General features: G+C 40.0%; 1 protein-coding gene across 1 annotated transcript in view; it reads right to left on the bottom strand.

Moving 5' to 3' along the window:
* Positions 1-651: 651 nt before the first annotated feature.
* Positions 652-15,467, bottom strand: part of ABCA4 (ATP binding cassette subfamily A member 4) — a 70,729-nt gene continuing 55,913 nt past the window's right edge. The window contains exons 34-49 of the mRNA XM_061378869.1: positions 15,347-15,421; positions 14,720-14,889; positions 13,507-13,684; positions 12,039-12,154; positions 10,137-10,284; positions 9,020-9,143; positions 8,182-8,311; positions 7,153-7,273; positions 6,347-6,409; positions 6,133-6,239; positions 5,032-5,173; positions 4,328-4,462; positions 2,783-2,886; positions 2,605-2,697; positions 2,043-2,292; positions 652-1,141 (exon numbers count right to left, since the gene is read on the bottom strand). Coding sequence (XP_061234853.1) covers positions 1,019-1,141; positions 2,043-2,292; positions 2,605-2,697; positions 2,783-2,886; positions 4,328-4,462; positions 5,032-5,173; positions 6,133-6,239; positions 6,347-6,409; positions 7,153-7,273; positions 8,182-8,311; positions 9,020-9,143; positions 10,137-10,284; positions 12,039-12,154; positions 13,507-13,684; positions 14,720-14,889; positions 15,347-15,421 — 2,079 coding nt within the window. The 3' untranslated portion in view covers positions 652-1,018. The remainder of the gene's footprint in view (positions 1,142-2,042; positions 2,293-2,604; positions 2,698-2,782; positions 2,887-4,327; positions 4,463-5,031; positions 5,174-6,132; positions 6,240-6,346; positions 6,410-7,152; positions 7,274-8,181; positions 8,312-9,019; positions 9,144-10,136; positions 10,285-12,038; positions 12,155-13,506; positions 13,685-14,719; positions 14,890-15,346; positions 15,422-15,467) is intronic.

Consider the following 15,467-nt stretch of genomic DNA (forward strand, 5'->3'; position numbering starts at 1 on the left):
TTAGAAATTGTTAGACCTGGTAGGTAACTGAATCAATACATCATTGTGAATTTGTTTTGTCATTTTCCACTGGTTTAACTGTGAAGCAGAGAAAAGAACTAAATGCCAAATGGTTTCCCACTGAGTGCAGTGTGGAACACAAGCAGGTTGAAATTCTCTTTATGAGCACAGAGAAAAGCACATACCTTATTCATACTTTACACCCACTTCAGGTCCAATTACAGGAAAGAAGAAAAAATTGATCCTGTTTAGTAACAAAGATACCTTTCCACACCTCCATGAGGAAACAAAACTTTTGGCAGATTTGGACATACTTTCTTGCCTTTTAATCTCCATTTTGACATTATGCTTCTATTGAAGAAACTGGAAGATGAGTATGAGATCATTTTCATTAAGGTTTGGGGTTTTTTTAAAAGCAAATTTCGTGCCTGGATCTGAGATCTGAATCAATTCTTCCCATTCATGCAGGAACAACTGCCTGTTTTCACTGGTGAGACATGAGGAAGTCTCCCAGCACTAGCCCCATCAGCCAGCACTGATGTTCTGACCTTGGTAGTCATGCACATTCAGGATGGTAGGAATCCACTTCTCAGCTGGTCAATGCTCTCTGCACTGGGACCTGTCTGCTGACTGGTCTAGTTGACTACAAGAAAAACCTACCAGCCTAAAAGGATCAGCTGGAGAACCTACCTTTAATGCTCTTTACATGTCAACAAGGAAGAATAAGATGTATCCTCTTGTATCTTATAATGAAGATATATGTTAGAGGAAGATTTTTGTTTTATAGCAAGGACCAGCCGTTCCTTTGACACTTTCAGCATATACTGTTCCATATAGAGCAGTAGAAGTTTGCTGTTGCTAGGGCTGTTGCTGTTGCAAGCACAGTGCTCAGAAAGGTGCAAAAAAAAGTCAGCATAATACTGAGTGTGGGGACCTTTGAGCCTTGTACTTCTCTGGTATGGCACATCTTTGCACTGTGCACACTCAAAGTGCTAGTGACTGTAACTGTAGGAACAGTCTATGCAACTGCCTGCTGGTGCAAAGCAGGGGACACCTTTGCTTCTCGGCTGGCTCCAGCTGCACGGGGGTGCAAAGGGATTTCCTCATCCTCCATTTGCTGTTTAGCAAAGTTCACAAAAACCTGTGTGAGGAAAGCAGAAAATGTCACCATCTCATCAGCTGAGTTTGTGGAATGTCTCTGTACATGTGCATCCTCTTGGCCTTCTCTGTAGGGAAGAGACAGGGAATTTGTAGACATGAACTGAGACACTGTGTATCAGCAGAGATTATTAATTCCTTCTTTATTTTTATAAACTTCCTTCCTTTGGATGCACTTTCTTGTCACTAAAATCCTTCTTCTTAAGCAGAAGATGGATTCAGACAGATTTGCCTGACTTGCATAGCATGAGTTTGGTTGTAATGGGGAAAAGGAGACTGAATATTTTAGTAGAAAGCTGTAAGGCAGCCAGAAATGTCTCTCTAGTATTCCCAAAGACACCTTCGAATATGTGGACCCTCGGCTGCCTAGGAAAGCAGGCCCATAGGGCTAATATCCCCTAACAAGTTGTGTTGCCGGAAGTCGCAGTGAACTTCCTAGGTTTTGTGTGTCTAATTGCTCCTGCATAACAGTGCATGACAAGGAGCTATCAACATTTAGTAGGTATCACACTATCTCTGACACAACACAGTCCAAATCTCTTATTAATAAACAAACATTATTCCCAGCTCAGCAAGCCTCATTCTGAATATCTGACCTTGCTCAGTCTGTTGCTCCTGAAGGAATGAGTTGTGTGAATTCCATCATCTGGGAAACTGTCTTACCAGCTTTCAAATGCCACTTACTTACACATGGAATTAATTACAGACCTCATATCTGATCCACCCTCCTTGACAAGGGGTCTGGGAATTTTGCCTGAGAAAGAGGCATGAGGTAATTCTCTACTCTGAACAGTTTGATCCTTCAGTTGCTGGGATACAGCCCCATTGCATTGCCAAGGTCTAGTCAGACAGGCTTTCTCATGGATGCTTTATCTTTCACTCACCTGATCTAAAGTTGTTTGAGACACAGAATATTCTTCAATATGCAAGTTTTCCTTATTGGAGACTATTAACCGAAAAATCTTGGCCAGAGAGGAGGAGCAGATCTGATACTGCAGCATATTGTAGTGTTTCTCTCTCTGCAAACTCCCTGGGAAGTTCATGCGTATGAACTGCTCAGCAGGAGTAGGATCTGGAGGCAGCCCAGACTTTGGAGCTTTGATTTTCAGAGTGACAATGTAGCCATCTCCAAACCTGGGAAACACATGTGGATAAAGAGACGGTTTCATTCTACAAGAAGGAAATTAATTTTCTGCAGCTATGAAAACATTAATAGTATCTCAAAGATAATGCATAATATTTAGCTTTGTAGGAGGCCTGGCATTTGCCCTGCAGAACAGAGTTGAAATGATATCTGCTCAAATTGTCTAGGATACCACAGAGTTGCACCCAGAAATGGGTCTGTTTAAACAACAGCTCTTTAGACTGGATTACTGTTTTAAGAATGGTACATGTCACATACACGAAGTTTTCCCACTAAAAACACCTTTAAAATATTCTACTTACTTGTATTTTAGTTGCTGAATTGTGCCCAGGCATTTGAAGGTACCTTTTACCATGATGGCTAAACGAGTACAGAGGGCTTCACATTCTTCCATACTGTCAAAACAGAGAACAGATACTTGAGGTAAAAGGCAGCAGATGAACTTCAGCTGCTCTGGAATTCTGAATTCTAACTGTTTACCTGTGGGAGGTTAGAACCACAGCTCTCCCATCTCTGAGCACACTGACAATAGAGTCCCACAGGAGGCGCCGGGACTGAGGGTCCATTCCAGTTGTTGGTTCATCCTGTAAGGGAAATGTTAAGACAGATAAGGAGGTAAGAAAATCTATTTTGAATCAAGTCACTGTGTGTTTAGGTCTTGGTATATTGCTGCTTCTCTGCTAAAATCTGTGCCTTCAGAAAGCACATGCAGCTTGAGAAGTGTAGGAGTAAATGGGTGCTAATGTTACTTGTTGGCAGAAAACAGGAAGGAAACAAGTACAAGAAACTGTAGGTAAGGATGTAATGCTGTCACTGTGTAAGCTACAGCTACAGGGAAGAGAATGCAGTGACCATTACAACAAATGCAGCATCCACTCTAGCTTCTTAGATATAAAAAAATGTAAGCATTTGTGATACCCCATTATAAAACCATTTGGGACCCTAAATATAACTAAATGGAAAAAGGCTTACACAGTTACATCAAATTGTGTCAAGTTTGGCATTAGAGATGTAGGTCAATATGCTGGAGAAACAAAGAGAAGAATCTCATATCTGCAATACTAGCTTTGAAGCAGAGATGGACACTTCAAATGAAATCCTTCCTTTCTAGGGCAACAACTCTTCTAAGAGGAGAGTGAGTTCTCCCCATGTAAACTTCCTGCTTACAAAAACATACAGGACAGATTTCTCAGCCCAGGAAGCCAGTAAAGTTACTCTGATTCACACCAGCTAAGGATCTGGTCCTGCATAGATCACTTAACTCAGTTAGTAACAAAAAAGGATTGAAAAAATCCTGGGAAAAAAAAGCATTCATTGAACATTTTGTCTTAAGAAATCATGAGAAGATATTTTAGCTGTTATGTACAGGCAGAATACCTGTAATGGCACATTAAATGGCACAAGGAACCATACTATTAAAGTGTTATTAAAATGTTTCTTTTCAGCCTACAAAAAGGTGGCATAGTATAATCTAAATAACTTTTGCAGTACCTGCATTTAAAGTTTTCCTCAAGATACACAATTATCCGATATGTTATTTGATGAGAGCTACATTTCAGCATTTGTATAGTTTAGTTGAAATTCGTATAATTTATTCCAAAGATACTAAAGGCTGCAAAACAATAGCTACTTTTCTCTGTTCCACTGGATAAAGCAGCAAGGTATATGTCATAAGATCATCTTCTACATGAGTGGTTCTAATCTGACAAAAAAAAAAAAAGGCAGACTGAAACCAAACATGGATTTAAATTCAGATTAATCTGCACTATAGACTTTATCTCAAACCACTCTTTATTGAAGATCTGTTTTTCATCATCTCTTGGGGTCAATTTGAAACAATTCTGCATCCAGGACTATCCCTGAAATTAAAGACCTCAGTAAAGCTTTAAACACTGAAGTAGATTTAAGTTGAAGGCAGGAAGGAGCTTGCAAGAACTGTCATAAACATCCTTGTCCCTCTCTAGCATGTAGTTTTATGAGATGTTATACTCAACTATTGCAGAGCTATGTTACCACGATACTTACTAGCAAGATGAGTGGTGGGCAGCCTATCAGTGCAATGGCAGTGGAAAGCTTGCGCTTGTTGCCACCACTGTAGGTACCAGCCAGGTGGTCTGCATACATTGGAAGCCCCAGCTTCTGGATCCCCCATTCAGCAACCTATGAGGAAGACCATCTTTTTCATACAGCAGCTAATGCATAACGGACAGGACTGCTGACACATCCCTCTTCTGTCAGACATGGCAATCCCCTGGGTTTTAGCACATTCGCCTTAGAAAAGGAGCAGGGCAGACCAAAAAATTTATGATGATGAGGGGAATTCTAACTACTTGAGGGAAAGCCATAAACCAGCCTCAGCTGTAGACTCCTATCTGTGCAAGTATTTAAATTACTTTCTCTTGGAATCTTCTTTGTGTTTTCTTTCTTATGCATAAACAGCTTTAAAAACAAGAACAAAATAGCAATCAGTGCAGTTCCGAGTCATGGCAACTGCATCTTTAGACTTCCACAGTTGGCACCACTGTTTTGCAAGTACCATTAATGCTGAAGAACCAGCATCTGATAGGTCTGTGTTTTACTGTCCAAACAACAGGAACCACTCCCAGGACTTCAACACAAAAAATGGCAAGCCTACTTTGGAAATTCTGGCCCTTGGCATGTTATGAACCCATTAATAACCACAAATATTTACTGTAACTACATGTAAGTCAGAGGCAAGAATGCTTTACCCTTTCAATTTCTTCTGCTGGAACCCCCCGCAGACGTGCATATAAGTAGAGATGTTCTCGTCCTGTGAGAAGGTCATCAATGGCATCAAACTGAGGGCAGTATCCCATGTTTTGATGGACATTAGAAATGTGGGTCAATATACTGGAGAAACAAAGGGAAGAATCTTAGTTCTATACTACTACCTTTCAGACAGAGATGGACAGTTTGAATAAAATCTCTTTCTTTTCTGAGGCAACAGCTTTTGTAAGAAGAGAATTTATTCTTCCTGATACAACATCCTACTAAAATACCTGTCTGTACAGAATAGCAAAGAATGTATTCTCATCTAAGTCAGCTCAGTCCTGGTTAAGAGTGTAAGCCCATTTCCTCTCCCACATTTTCCTGTTTAAGATAACTGAATAAGAAATTATTTGAACAACCATTCAGATCTTTTTTTTTTTCCAAATTGTGCTTATTTCTAGAATTAAAAAAAAACAGTCAATTTAATCTGTGAGTGTGGTCACTGGGAACAGACAGATTAACACTTCACTAGTAACAGAAGAGGTACAGTCACAGAATGATTGAGGTTGGAAGGGGCCTCTGGAGGTCACCTTGTTCACCCATCCTGCTCAAGCAGGGTCTTCCAGAGCAGGTTGCCCAGCACCATTTCCTGACAACAAAAGAGCTATTGTTCAATTTACATCAATGGACAAAGAATCAAATCCCAACGTCCAACAAAGACATAACCTGCAATTAAACTAATATAAGTCAATACCAGACCAAGCTGTATTGACTCCTGACATTATGCCAGCACTGTGTAAACAAAGCTGCTAAAAACAGCCAGAGTGAAGTCCCAAAGCTCAGATGGAACTATCATGCTGGACTGGTCATCTTATGTTTGTGAGCTCCTGCTATTAGATCCAATTGCCTTGTCTCATTACTATAACCATCCACAGATCTTACAACAGAGTGTTAAAAGCATAAAGTGCCAGTGTGTGCTAGCTGTGGTCTCTCCCAGTGCCATAAAACCGGAAAAGAGCTGCTAGGTCATTAAGACTATGATCCGGGCAGTTCTGCTGCGGTAAATGGACTGTCACAGTTGGTTTTATTGAGATACTTACCTATTGCCAGCCACTACTGCATCTCCATATGTCACATCAGTATCTCCAGTCAGCATTTTGAATGTTGTTGTTTTGCCAGCACCATTCACTCCCAAAAGACCAAAGCACTAAATTACAAAATTTATCACACTCTTTAGTATTTCCATTTTAAATCAGCAGGGGCATTAAATCTGATCTGATGATGGAATGTAATCAGTGTTATTGAACAACCTACCTCTCCAGGACGAATGCCAACACAGAGTCTGTCCACTGCAGGCTTGTGCCTTCCTGCATAATTCTAAATTGACAGGAAGAAAAGAAAGAAAAATCCTATTTAAAGACACCTATAGCAAAGAAAATACTCTGAAATGTTTAGTTTAATGTTATGGGGATAAGGCAACTTCAGAAGCAAGTATATAAAATTAAAATAAAGAGTAAGCATTCTACAAAGATATTTATTTACATTAGGTGTGATATGACCCCTAAAAATTCCTCATTTTCTGCATGCAGCCTTTTACTTCCTATCTTTAGCACTAAAAGACAGACCTGATGTTTTGCTAGGACAAAGTATGTGTCAAACCAAAGTGGAACAATACAGCAAGGTAGTCTGAAGAATGATACTCCAGTTCTCTATTTATGAGAACACAACAGTGTGTGTAATCTTTGTATTTCTGTAGTTCAAGATTGCATACTTTCTCATAGCATAAATAAGATGCCTTCAATGTCTGAAAAGAAGATAAATTAATAACAGCTATAACCCTCAACGTGAAAGCAACCAGATAGCTAACTTGAGATTGAAACTCCCATATGGAAGAAACAGCATTGCTGAAGAAAAGACTAATAGTAGGAGTGGACCAATGCAATAGGTACAAGTCATGTCAGACAGCGTCAGGTAAGAAAACCCAAATCCAAACCAAGCCTTGTTTTCTATGGCACAAGGTTGATTTTTAAAACAATATCATCTGAATCCACAGCTGAAATATACTCTGAGAGAATAAACTGACACCAGACTAATTTGTTTCATTCTTCTCAAAGCATTACCTTGGTCAGTTCTTGTAATTGTAAGATATCTGTTTTGTTCCCTCCATTCATAATTCTTTTTCTTTCTTCTGCAACATCCTCATCTTCATCAATAATAGGTGACATGACAGTCTCGGCAAACCTGGAAAAAACCCAAGAGATTGACTGCAGAAACAATGAGTTGCCCTGCATATAGTTAGAATAACAGTGGGAAACAATAGCTGATTAACTGCTAAAAATGTGACTGGTGGAAGCAGTGAGGTTGAAACTTCACAATGTGACATTGGCCAAAGCATTCCTGCTGTTGGGAGAATCCCTGACCTTTGAAAGTTAATCTCTAAATACTAAAAGGGAGGAAATGGCTTGCTCAAAAGAGCATGCCTTGTCAGTCACTGACATGACATAACCTGACCCTCAGCCACAGCTTTCGCTCTTTGGCTGCTCTTCAGTAGCTAGTGATAGTCCTCCTGCAGGTCTTTTGAGTGGACCTCCATGTAAACAAGTATTTTTATAACTGCATTGCAAGACAGTCTAAATGTACAATTAGTACTCTTGCTGGCAATGTTGAACAGAGTGAATAACCCACTCACACCTGGAAAGTAGCTGCTTTCATTGAGATAGAGGCACATTTGTAAAGCAGAGAGGGGAAGCTTGCATAGTGTCCAGACAGCAACTGTCCTGTTCCATTGACTAGAATTCCTGCCCTGGGGTGTCAAGCTAGTACCTCATGCCTGTACTTACGACCTGACAAACTTTCCAAGACAGCCTGTAATCTCAGTATTATAGTGTCTTAATTTAAAAAGAAATTACATTAAAATCTTAATTCAAGAAAACTCATTTCTTTAATAATATGTTCCTAACTCCTACTAAGATAATGTAAATTTTTAACTGCTTTCTTGAATCAGGATATGAACAAATTAGGATGAATTCAAGCAAGTAAAAATTAAAAAGAAAAAGCTGATCAATTCAGAGAAAAAGAAAAAAGGGTCATAGAGAATAACAAAGATACACTGCTAATAAAGGAACATTAATACAGGATTTCAGACATACCATCTTGTGGAGAACAAACGGTGCTGCATAAGGAGGTTCAGAAAGAAGAATGCAACCCCTTGAACAGCCATGGCAACCAGGTTCTTTCCAACAAAGTCCCACTGAAAAGGATTGGAAACATGTTCCTCACCTTTGGAGAAAGAGCACCAGAAAGTAAGGTGAAATACTGCTGAAGAAACCCCACTGCTCCTCAGAATAAAAGGAATTATCATAATGGTTTGGGATGAAAATCTGTACTTTATGTGATCATGATCAGGCAATGTCTTCATTTTCCAGTGTCTTATAAAGACTCTCAAGAAGAACATTTCCAGTTCAGGTGCTGCATGGGAGTAAAGACTAATATAAGCTCTCTGAACATGCACTGATTTGGATATTGTAACAAGAAATTTGCATTAATTGTGTGAAAGACACAAGTTTTCTAAATAAAGCCAGCTGAGTTCTGCTATATGACTGCTCTTTTAATAAGAAGTTGTCTGATATCAAAGACAGCCATATCCGAAGAGGGTGCATTTAAAGAGCAGAAGCCACTTTAAGAATTAACAAGAAGGCCACCGAATTATTTAAACGAAACAATAAATCCTCCTGTAATACCTAAGGGTTGTAGAACAAATGATGAAAAGACAGACAAGTGGCTGGACTGTAGAGTTCTGGCAGCTCTATCAGAAACTGTGATTCCTTCAAAGAGGTTGAACTTCCACACTCATCATCCACCTGATTATGTGAAATGGAAGTATTTCAGAAACAGCCACTAGTTTTCCAAGATAACACTTCCAACCATCCTACCCATAGTCAGGACACTTGACACAGATAAGACTTGTTGCTTATTGGCTTTACTTACCAAACCTGGCATATACTTCAGTTACAGCTTGGTTCGCAGCCAAGTCAATGAGCCCACGGCCCAGGCAGAAATGTGGGAAGACCATCAGCACACTTTTCAACATTTTATTAAACTTCAGTAAAGACTATAAGAAAGAGAAACAACATAATAAGCAGTTGAAACTAGAAAACATAGCAAAATAAGTGAAAAGTTCTTTGTCATGTCAGAAAAACTGATTTTCTGTCTTCTTACAAGAGAGAAAACAGAGCATTTATCAAGTTACACCCAAACTTAGGCTTTGGTGCAATGTGGAGATACCCAAAACACTGTGCTAGTAGCAGCCTAGCTGCACCAACACCAAATCTCCCTCTGGAGACACAATGTCTGCAACAGAGACTTATTCTCAAAGGTAACAATACCAAAATGTTTTGGTTAAGTTCATGGTTTCTCCTTTCTGGCAAATAACAATGCTTGATCAGCACATGGTGTTTGAAAACACACTATCACACATATTGAATTGCTGTCAGATGTAGAAAGGGTGTCAGTCACAGTGGAAAGAGTATCAGAGTATCAGCAACTGTAGAGGTGTAGTTGTGCATACAAGATACTGATCTCTTAGCCTAAGAACTAATTTTGGCACTCACTGTATTCTGTCTATTCTTGTGTCTTCTGTCACCTTTCTGGTGGTGTTAAACCATTTTTGGGCAATTCTCAAAATGTTACTATAAGCAGAACATCTCCTCTAACATCATAACTTGCAGGAGTGTCTTTTCTTCCTTAGTGGTGACTCTATGAATTTCTACCCATCTACACCTTCCTGTACAACCCAAGCTGTGGAGGCAAGCACAAAGTGCCGTGTCTCTTCCCCCCCAGCTGTGAAAGTGTACAGAAATTTTGCTCATAGGGATGAAAACCACTCAATGGCACTTGTGTGTGTAGCCCAAGATATCAACTGCCCTGAGTTGCTTCTCTGGATTATTCTGCTCATCTGTCCTGCACCTACTCAGCAAGTTGCCCACTCATTTACTGCCAGAAGAAATGGGAAGGTAAAGAAAGACAGTTACTGTTAGAGCTGGTTATGTCTGGACACCCTTTGTACAGTTCTGTAAAACCAGGTGTTAACAGAAACATTACTTACCGGGTTATTCTCAAATAACTCCAGGATGAATGTAATAGCACTGCTGTTGATCCCCACAAAGAGATTCATACAAGATAATGCAACATAAGCAGTGCTAGGAACACTGAAGAATGAAGAAGCAGGGTACATCATGGGAATTACTGCCCATCTGCATGCAAAAGATAGAAAAACTATGACAACAGCTTCTCAGTATCCTCATGTCAGTTGACTTAATGAGAACACAAAGTTGAGCTTTATTCTTATCCTGAGTGTAATGAAATGGTGTAACCCAACAGAGATGCCATCACAGCATTCTTTCCCAGATTACCAAACAAAAAGCTTTTTCTGCTTGGTCTTTTTTGCTGTCAAAATGCAGGGCAATAGAAACTGCTAGAACTGAGAAAACTTAAAGCTAGCAAGCTTATTATCACCGCAGGTATCCTTGCACATCTGACTGGATTGTAGCCCAGAACAGAGAAACAAAGAAATGTTAGAGAAAGCAAGTATGGTATGCTACTTTGCTAGATATTCCTCAGCCTTTGGAACTGCCCAAATCAGGAACTCTGTAAATTTTGATATTCTTTAACTCCTACACAATTTTTTTTCCCTACTCCTGATGTGGAGCTTCATGTGCTGTGATTTCTGGGATATATCAAACACACATGCAGCAACACAAAAGGAGTATTCCTCTGGAATAAACTTACAACGCTTAGCAACAATTAGATCAACCAGGAAGAATTCAGTAACAACAACCTGAGTTGTTTAATAGGACAATACAACGTGTTCAGAAGGAATCAGCCCAAGTTCCACCTTGCAAAAGCAGTTGGATCCAAGGGCTAGTAAATGATTCTGTGCATTTACCTTCCTTTCTGTTTTTCTGAGGACCATATTATATTACCATTGAAGTGACTGCCTTGTGATTGCATCTTGGTAGATGTGTTAAAAAATGCAAATACATTTTAAATGTCCCTCCACACAGCCATGAATATACAGCCATGACTGTATTTGAGACAATATACAGAGCCACAGACAACTTATTAAAGATACCACTATTACTGCACTTTATAAAGAAAGAGTGAAAAATTAAACCAAAAGAACATTCTGATCACATTGTTTAACACTGTGTACTTTCAGAGATCAAATGATGATCATGCTTTGCATTTTCTCAGCATTTTCATTCAAAGAACACAAAAAGTTCAGAAAATTAACAGTAGTCTGTCCTGAAAAGAACTGTTCCCACTTAGGCTTAATTTGTAATATAGAATCATAGAATAGTTAGGGTTCGATAGGACCTTAAGATCATCTGGTTCCAGCCCCCATATACATAGGAGGATGCAGAAAGCTTCATCTTTCTCTTTAACCCGAGAAATAAATCTGGTTGATTACTTCGCCTGGACCACACTAGCTGCAGGGCTATCAGGAACAGGATTTCATAGATAAAAAGATACGATCACTAATTAAATGAAAGAAAGTAAATTGCAGTCAGCCTTATAAAATGTTATTTGGTAAGAAAAATGCTCATTCCAAGTCAAAAAAAGTTTTGATTACTCAGTGCTCCTTGCCCTTGAGTCAAATGCTGAAAGATGTCTTAGTATGGATTGTCAGTGAGGTGAATGAACAACCACTGAATTCCTACACAATGTACACAGAAAGCAGCAAACCAAACAAATAGATTTTCATGTAAGGATCACATTTAATGCTTAAAAATATAAAGCAGTGACAAAAAAGTCATGCTCCTATAGAGCATGTGGCCAGAGTGTGTAAATATCTTGCAGGAGGGACAGAATCCAGTTCTAACCTGTATTGTATCCACTCAGTTGTATTCTTTAAAGCTGGATTTCACTAAGTACTGAGCTCAATAACATGAAATCATTTCCACATGGAATACACACCCCATATGCAGGAATAACATTGAACACTCACCCATACAGAAGCAGCAGGGCAACAAGCACAGGGAGGTTAGTTGGTGAAGTGTATGCTTTCTTGTTGAAGCCAGCGAATATAACCACAACCAGTCCAGCACTCAGTGCATAATTCACCTGCCACATCACAGGGTGAAGATGAGTGTTTAAAACCTGAGAAGGTCTGCAACCATATCCAGATCCTACACATTATTCCAAAAGAATTTTGTACTGAGGAATATCAGAATTTATGAGCTAGACTAGTCACACTCAAGCTTTTGGAACAATAGGTCCTTGGCAGAGCTCAACATTTTTCTGAGACATCTTTTATCAATCTGTTCCTCAAAAATACAACATATATTGTTTCTTAGATTATGGTTTGGGAGCCAATTATTTCATGGTCCTGTTGGCAAGCTGCCCACAGAAAGAGGCTGTGGGTATGCAAGGGAAGCACAGTTTCTGCTGACGCAAAGGCTGTGTAGGAGGGGAAAAGCTGGTTACTTGAGCCACATTCCTGGGAAGAGGCTCAAGTGAGTGTGTTTGGCCACTGCTCTTCTAAATTTCTCTGGGTGCTACTCTATTGCAATGCAGAGAGCTCCTCATGCAGAATAGCGTGTTTCATGGAACTGCTAACACCAATAAATACCTTTGCATCATGTTGCCAAGGGCCACAGCCAAGCAGAATTCCTGCCAAGCTGCTGGGAGGCTGGTGTCACCAGCAGGGGACAGGAACTGAGAGACCTGCTTCTTTTCCCTCATTTACTAACTGAATGCTTTGCTTTACCTTCTCCTGAAAGAGCACCTCTTGAAGCCCATAGAGCTGGGGCTTTTTTTTTTTTTTCTTTTTCATTTTTTCAATTCCATGTTCATGCTTTTCTTATTGCATAGCCCTTGGCCACTCTCTTTGTTCAGAAGGCATGGCTTGAGAATAAGCCCCTTGCTGTATCTCATCCAGGCAAACGATTTGCTCCTTTGTGACAAAATGGCCTGAAGAGTAATGGGAGGGTAACTGAGCTCTGTGTAAGCAAGAGTGGGTCTGTGATCTAAATCATTTTGGAACAACACAGTGTTCACAACACACAAATACATCTATGTCATTTTAGACACCCTAGAGTATTTTGTCAGGGCTTCAGCTACTGTTCCAGCAGTCTGTGAATCTCCCTCACCTAGATTTCTTGAACATCTTGAAACATGTTATGGTCCTTCTAGATGGCAGGAATGAGGCAACTGGGCTTTCCACTGCTCTGGTGAGTTGTACTTTATTGTACATTTAGTTTTAAAGACTGGAAACCCTAAGGTTACAACAGTTGAAGCTCCACTTATTGAATAATGAGTTCTGTGCCTGACTTAATTTCTACATCTGTAGAAATAAATCCTTATCCTGCTTTGCAGTGCTCGGAATCACCTTCACTCAATTCACCAGTTAGTTCCCAGTTCATGAAAACCCAGGAATAATTGCAGACTATGAAACCAGACCAGCAGTTACTCACTATATCCCACATGAAGTTGGTTAGCCAGTAGACTGCAGGGCTCACACCACTGACAAACTGTAGATGCTTGGCTTGTGTTACACGTTCTTGAATCAGATATAAAACAAAACTGGCTGGTATAAAGGACATGGCAAAAATCACACAGATGGCAACAACAGCATCCACTGAAGTGGTCAGCCTAAAACAGCACAAGAAGGGACTGTCAGCAAGCGAATGGATACAACACAACCCTATATTAGCAATTGGGGAATCTGGAAGGAATGTGAAGATCTAGAAGTAGCAAGGCTATTTTGTAAGCAGAAGACTTCTCCAATTTCAAAATGTGCTGCTCTATTTTCCCAAGTTGTGCTGGAGACTGTAGCTAATGAGTAAGCATGATGGTATTTTCCCAAGCTATGCTGGGGACTGTAGCTAACAAATATGGATGATGGTAGCACTATTCTGTGATTTTGCACTTGCTTTCATTCTCTGGGAACAGTTCAGCTCCTATACATATCTCAGTTTGAAAGCCTTCCCTGTAGGGTATGTCTCAGACTAGACATTAAGGCACAATAGTCAAAGGCGTGAAAGCTGGGAAAAGAGGGGCTCAGAGAGGCAAGTTGCAGTGAGATGAAGCACAGATCTTACCACTCTGCTAAGGCAGGAGTTTTCAGTTTCACTGAATTCTGAACTTAACAGGAAACGTGAGTGGGAAGCCATGTCTTCTTACAGGTGTCTTTTCCAAGGAATCAATGGCTTGTATACTCTGGAATACACCAGCCCTACTACATGCCATTGAAAATCTACCTATGTGCTGTCCTTGGCACCAAGACAGAGGTTGTTGACTACTGACTACCTGTAGCCAAGTTAAGGACAATTTCTTATTCCTTTTTTGATTATGATCTCTCTGTTATTTCACAAGTAGATCTACTGGCTTTGGTGCATGAACAAAGACTTCAGAATCTTTGCGCTTGGGAATCAACATATATGTGTAATCATATATAACCAATGGTCATAGCTCCTACACAGGATGGGAATAAACTCTTATAGGACTATAAAGATCCAGAAAAGAATAGATTGTATATATAAATCTTGATTAGAATAAAACTCCAGGGAAAGGCCTCCAGGTTCTGTCGATTAAACTGTTTCTGCACAGAGTATGTGTACATCAGAGGCAGCAAGCTGCCAGGGGAGGGAGGGGTAAGAGCCAGCACCAGAGCACAGGTAGGCTTACACAGTGACTTCAGAGAGTTGCTCTTTAGTGAGGTTCAGAGGATGGTTTACAGCAGTGATCCCAAATTCTTCAGGGGCTTGGCCAGTCCGCAGGTTAGCTCTAAGGACTGCATTATTGGCTACATTAAGGAAGCTAACCATGGCATGCCAGCCTTTATTGTTAAACCACACCTAAAAGAGTCAGAAAGCAGAGATTCATTTAAGAAGCCTTCATTAATAACCCTGAGCTGCAGGAAAAAAATTGTCTGCCTTTTATCTACTTTGGTGGGCATTGTAACAGGGAGGGATCCAGGAGCAGGAATGCATAGCTCCCAGGCACAGTCCAGCAGGAGGAGCTCACATACTATGCTTTTAAGAGTTGACAGCCACTGTCAAGGGATTTTACAGAACTACATTTTAAAATTTATCAGAATGTGTCCTATTCAGCAGGATTTGGGAAAGGCAGAATTACTAAGAACATGGTTAAACTATCTCAGATTACAAATAACTGTGCATTAACAATGTATCCCATCTTCATAATAGTATTCCATCTGTGGCTGCATCTGAGAATGTGACTAGCAATATTCTTACTATTTGAAGTCTATGTCAGGAAAGAATGGGAGCTAGCAGACTACTTGCAGCAAAATACCTTAATATTATCTTCAGTTTCCATGTATTTAAGGAAATTAGTCATTTCTTTAGCAGCAGCCAGTGAAGTCTGTCCCTAAAATGGAAAAGAAATGGTTCAAGCTCAGCTGTCTGGGTGAAAT

The sequence above is a fragment of the Neopsephotus bourkii genome, unplaced genomic scaffold, assembly GCF_033783945.1.
Source record: "Neopsephotus bourkii isolate Nb327-2 ecotype Australia unplaced genomic scaffold, CSIRO-AGI_Nbou_v1 NB_1768, whole genome shotgun sequence".
NCBI lineage: Eukaryota > Metazoa > Chordata > Aves > Psittaciformes > Psittacidae > Neopsephotus > Neopsephotus bourkii.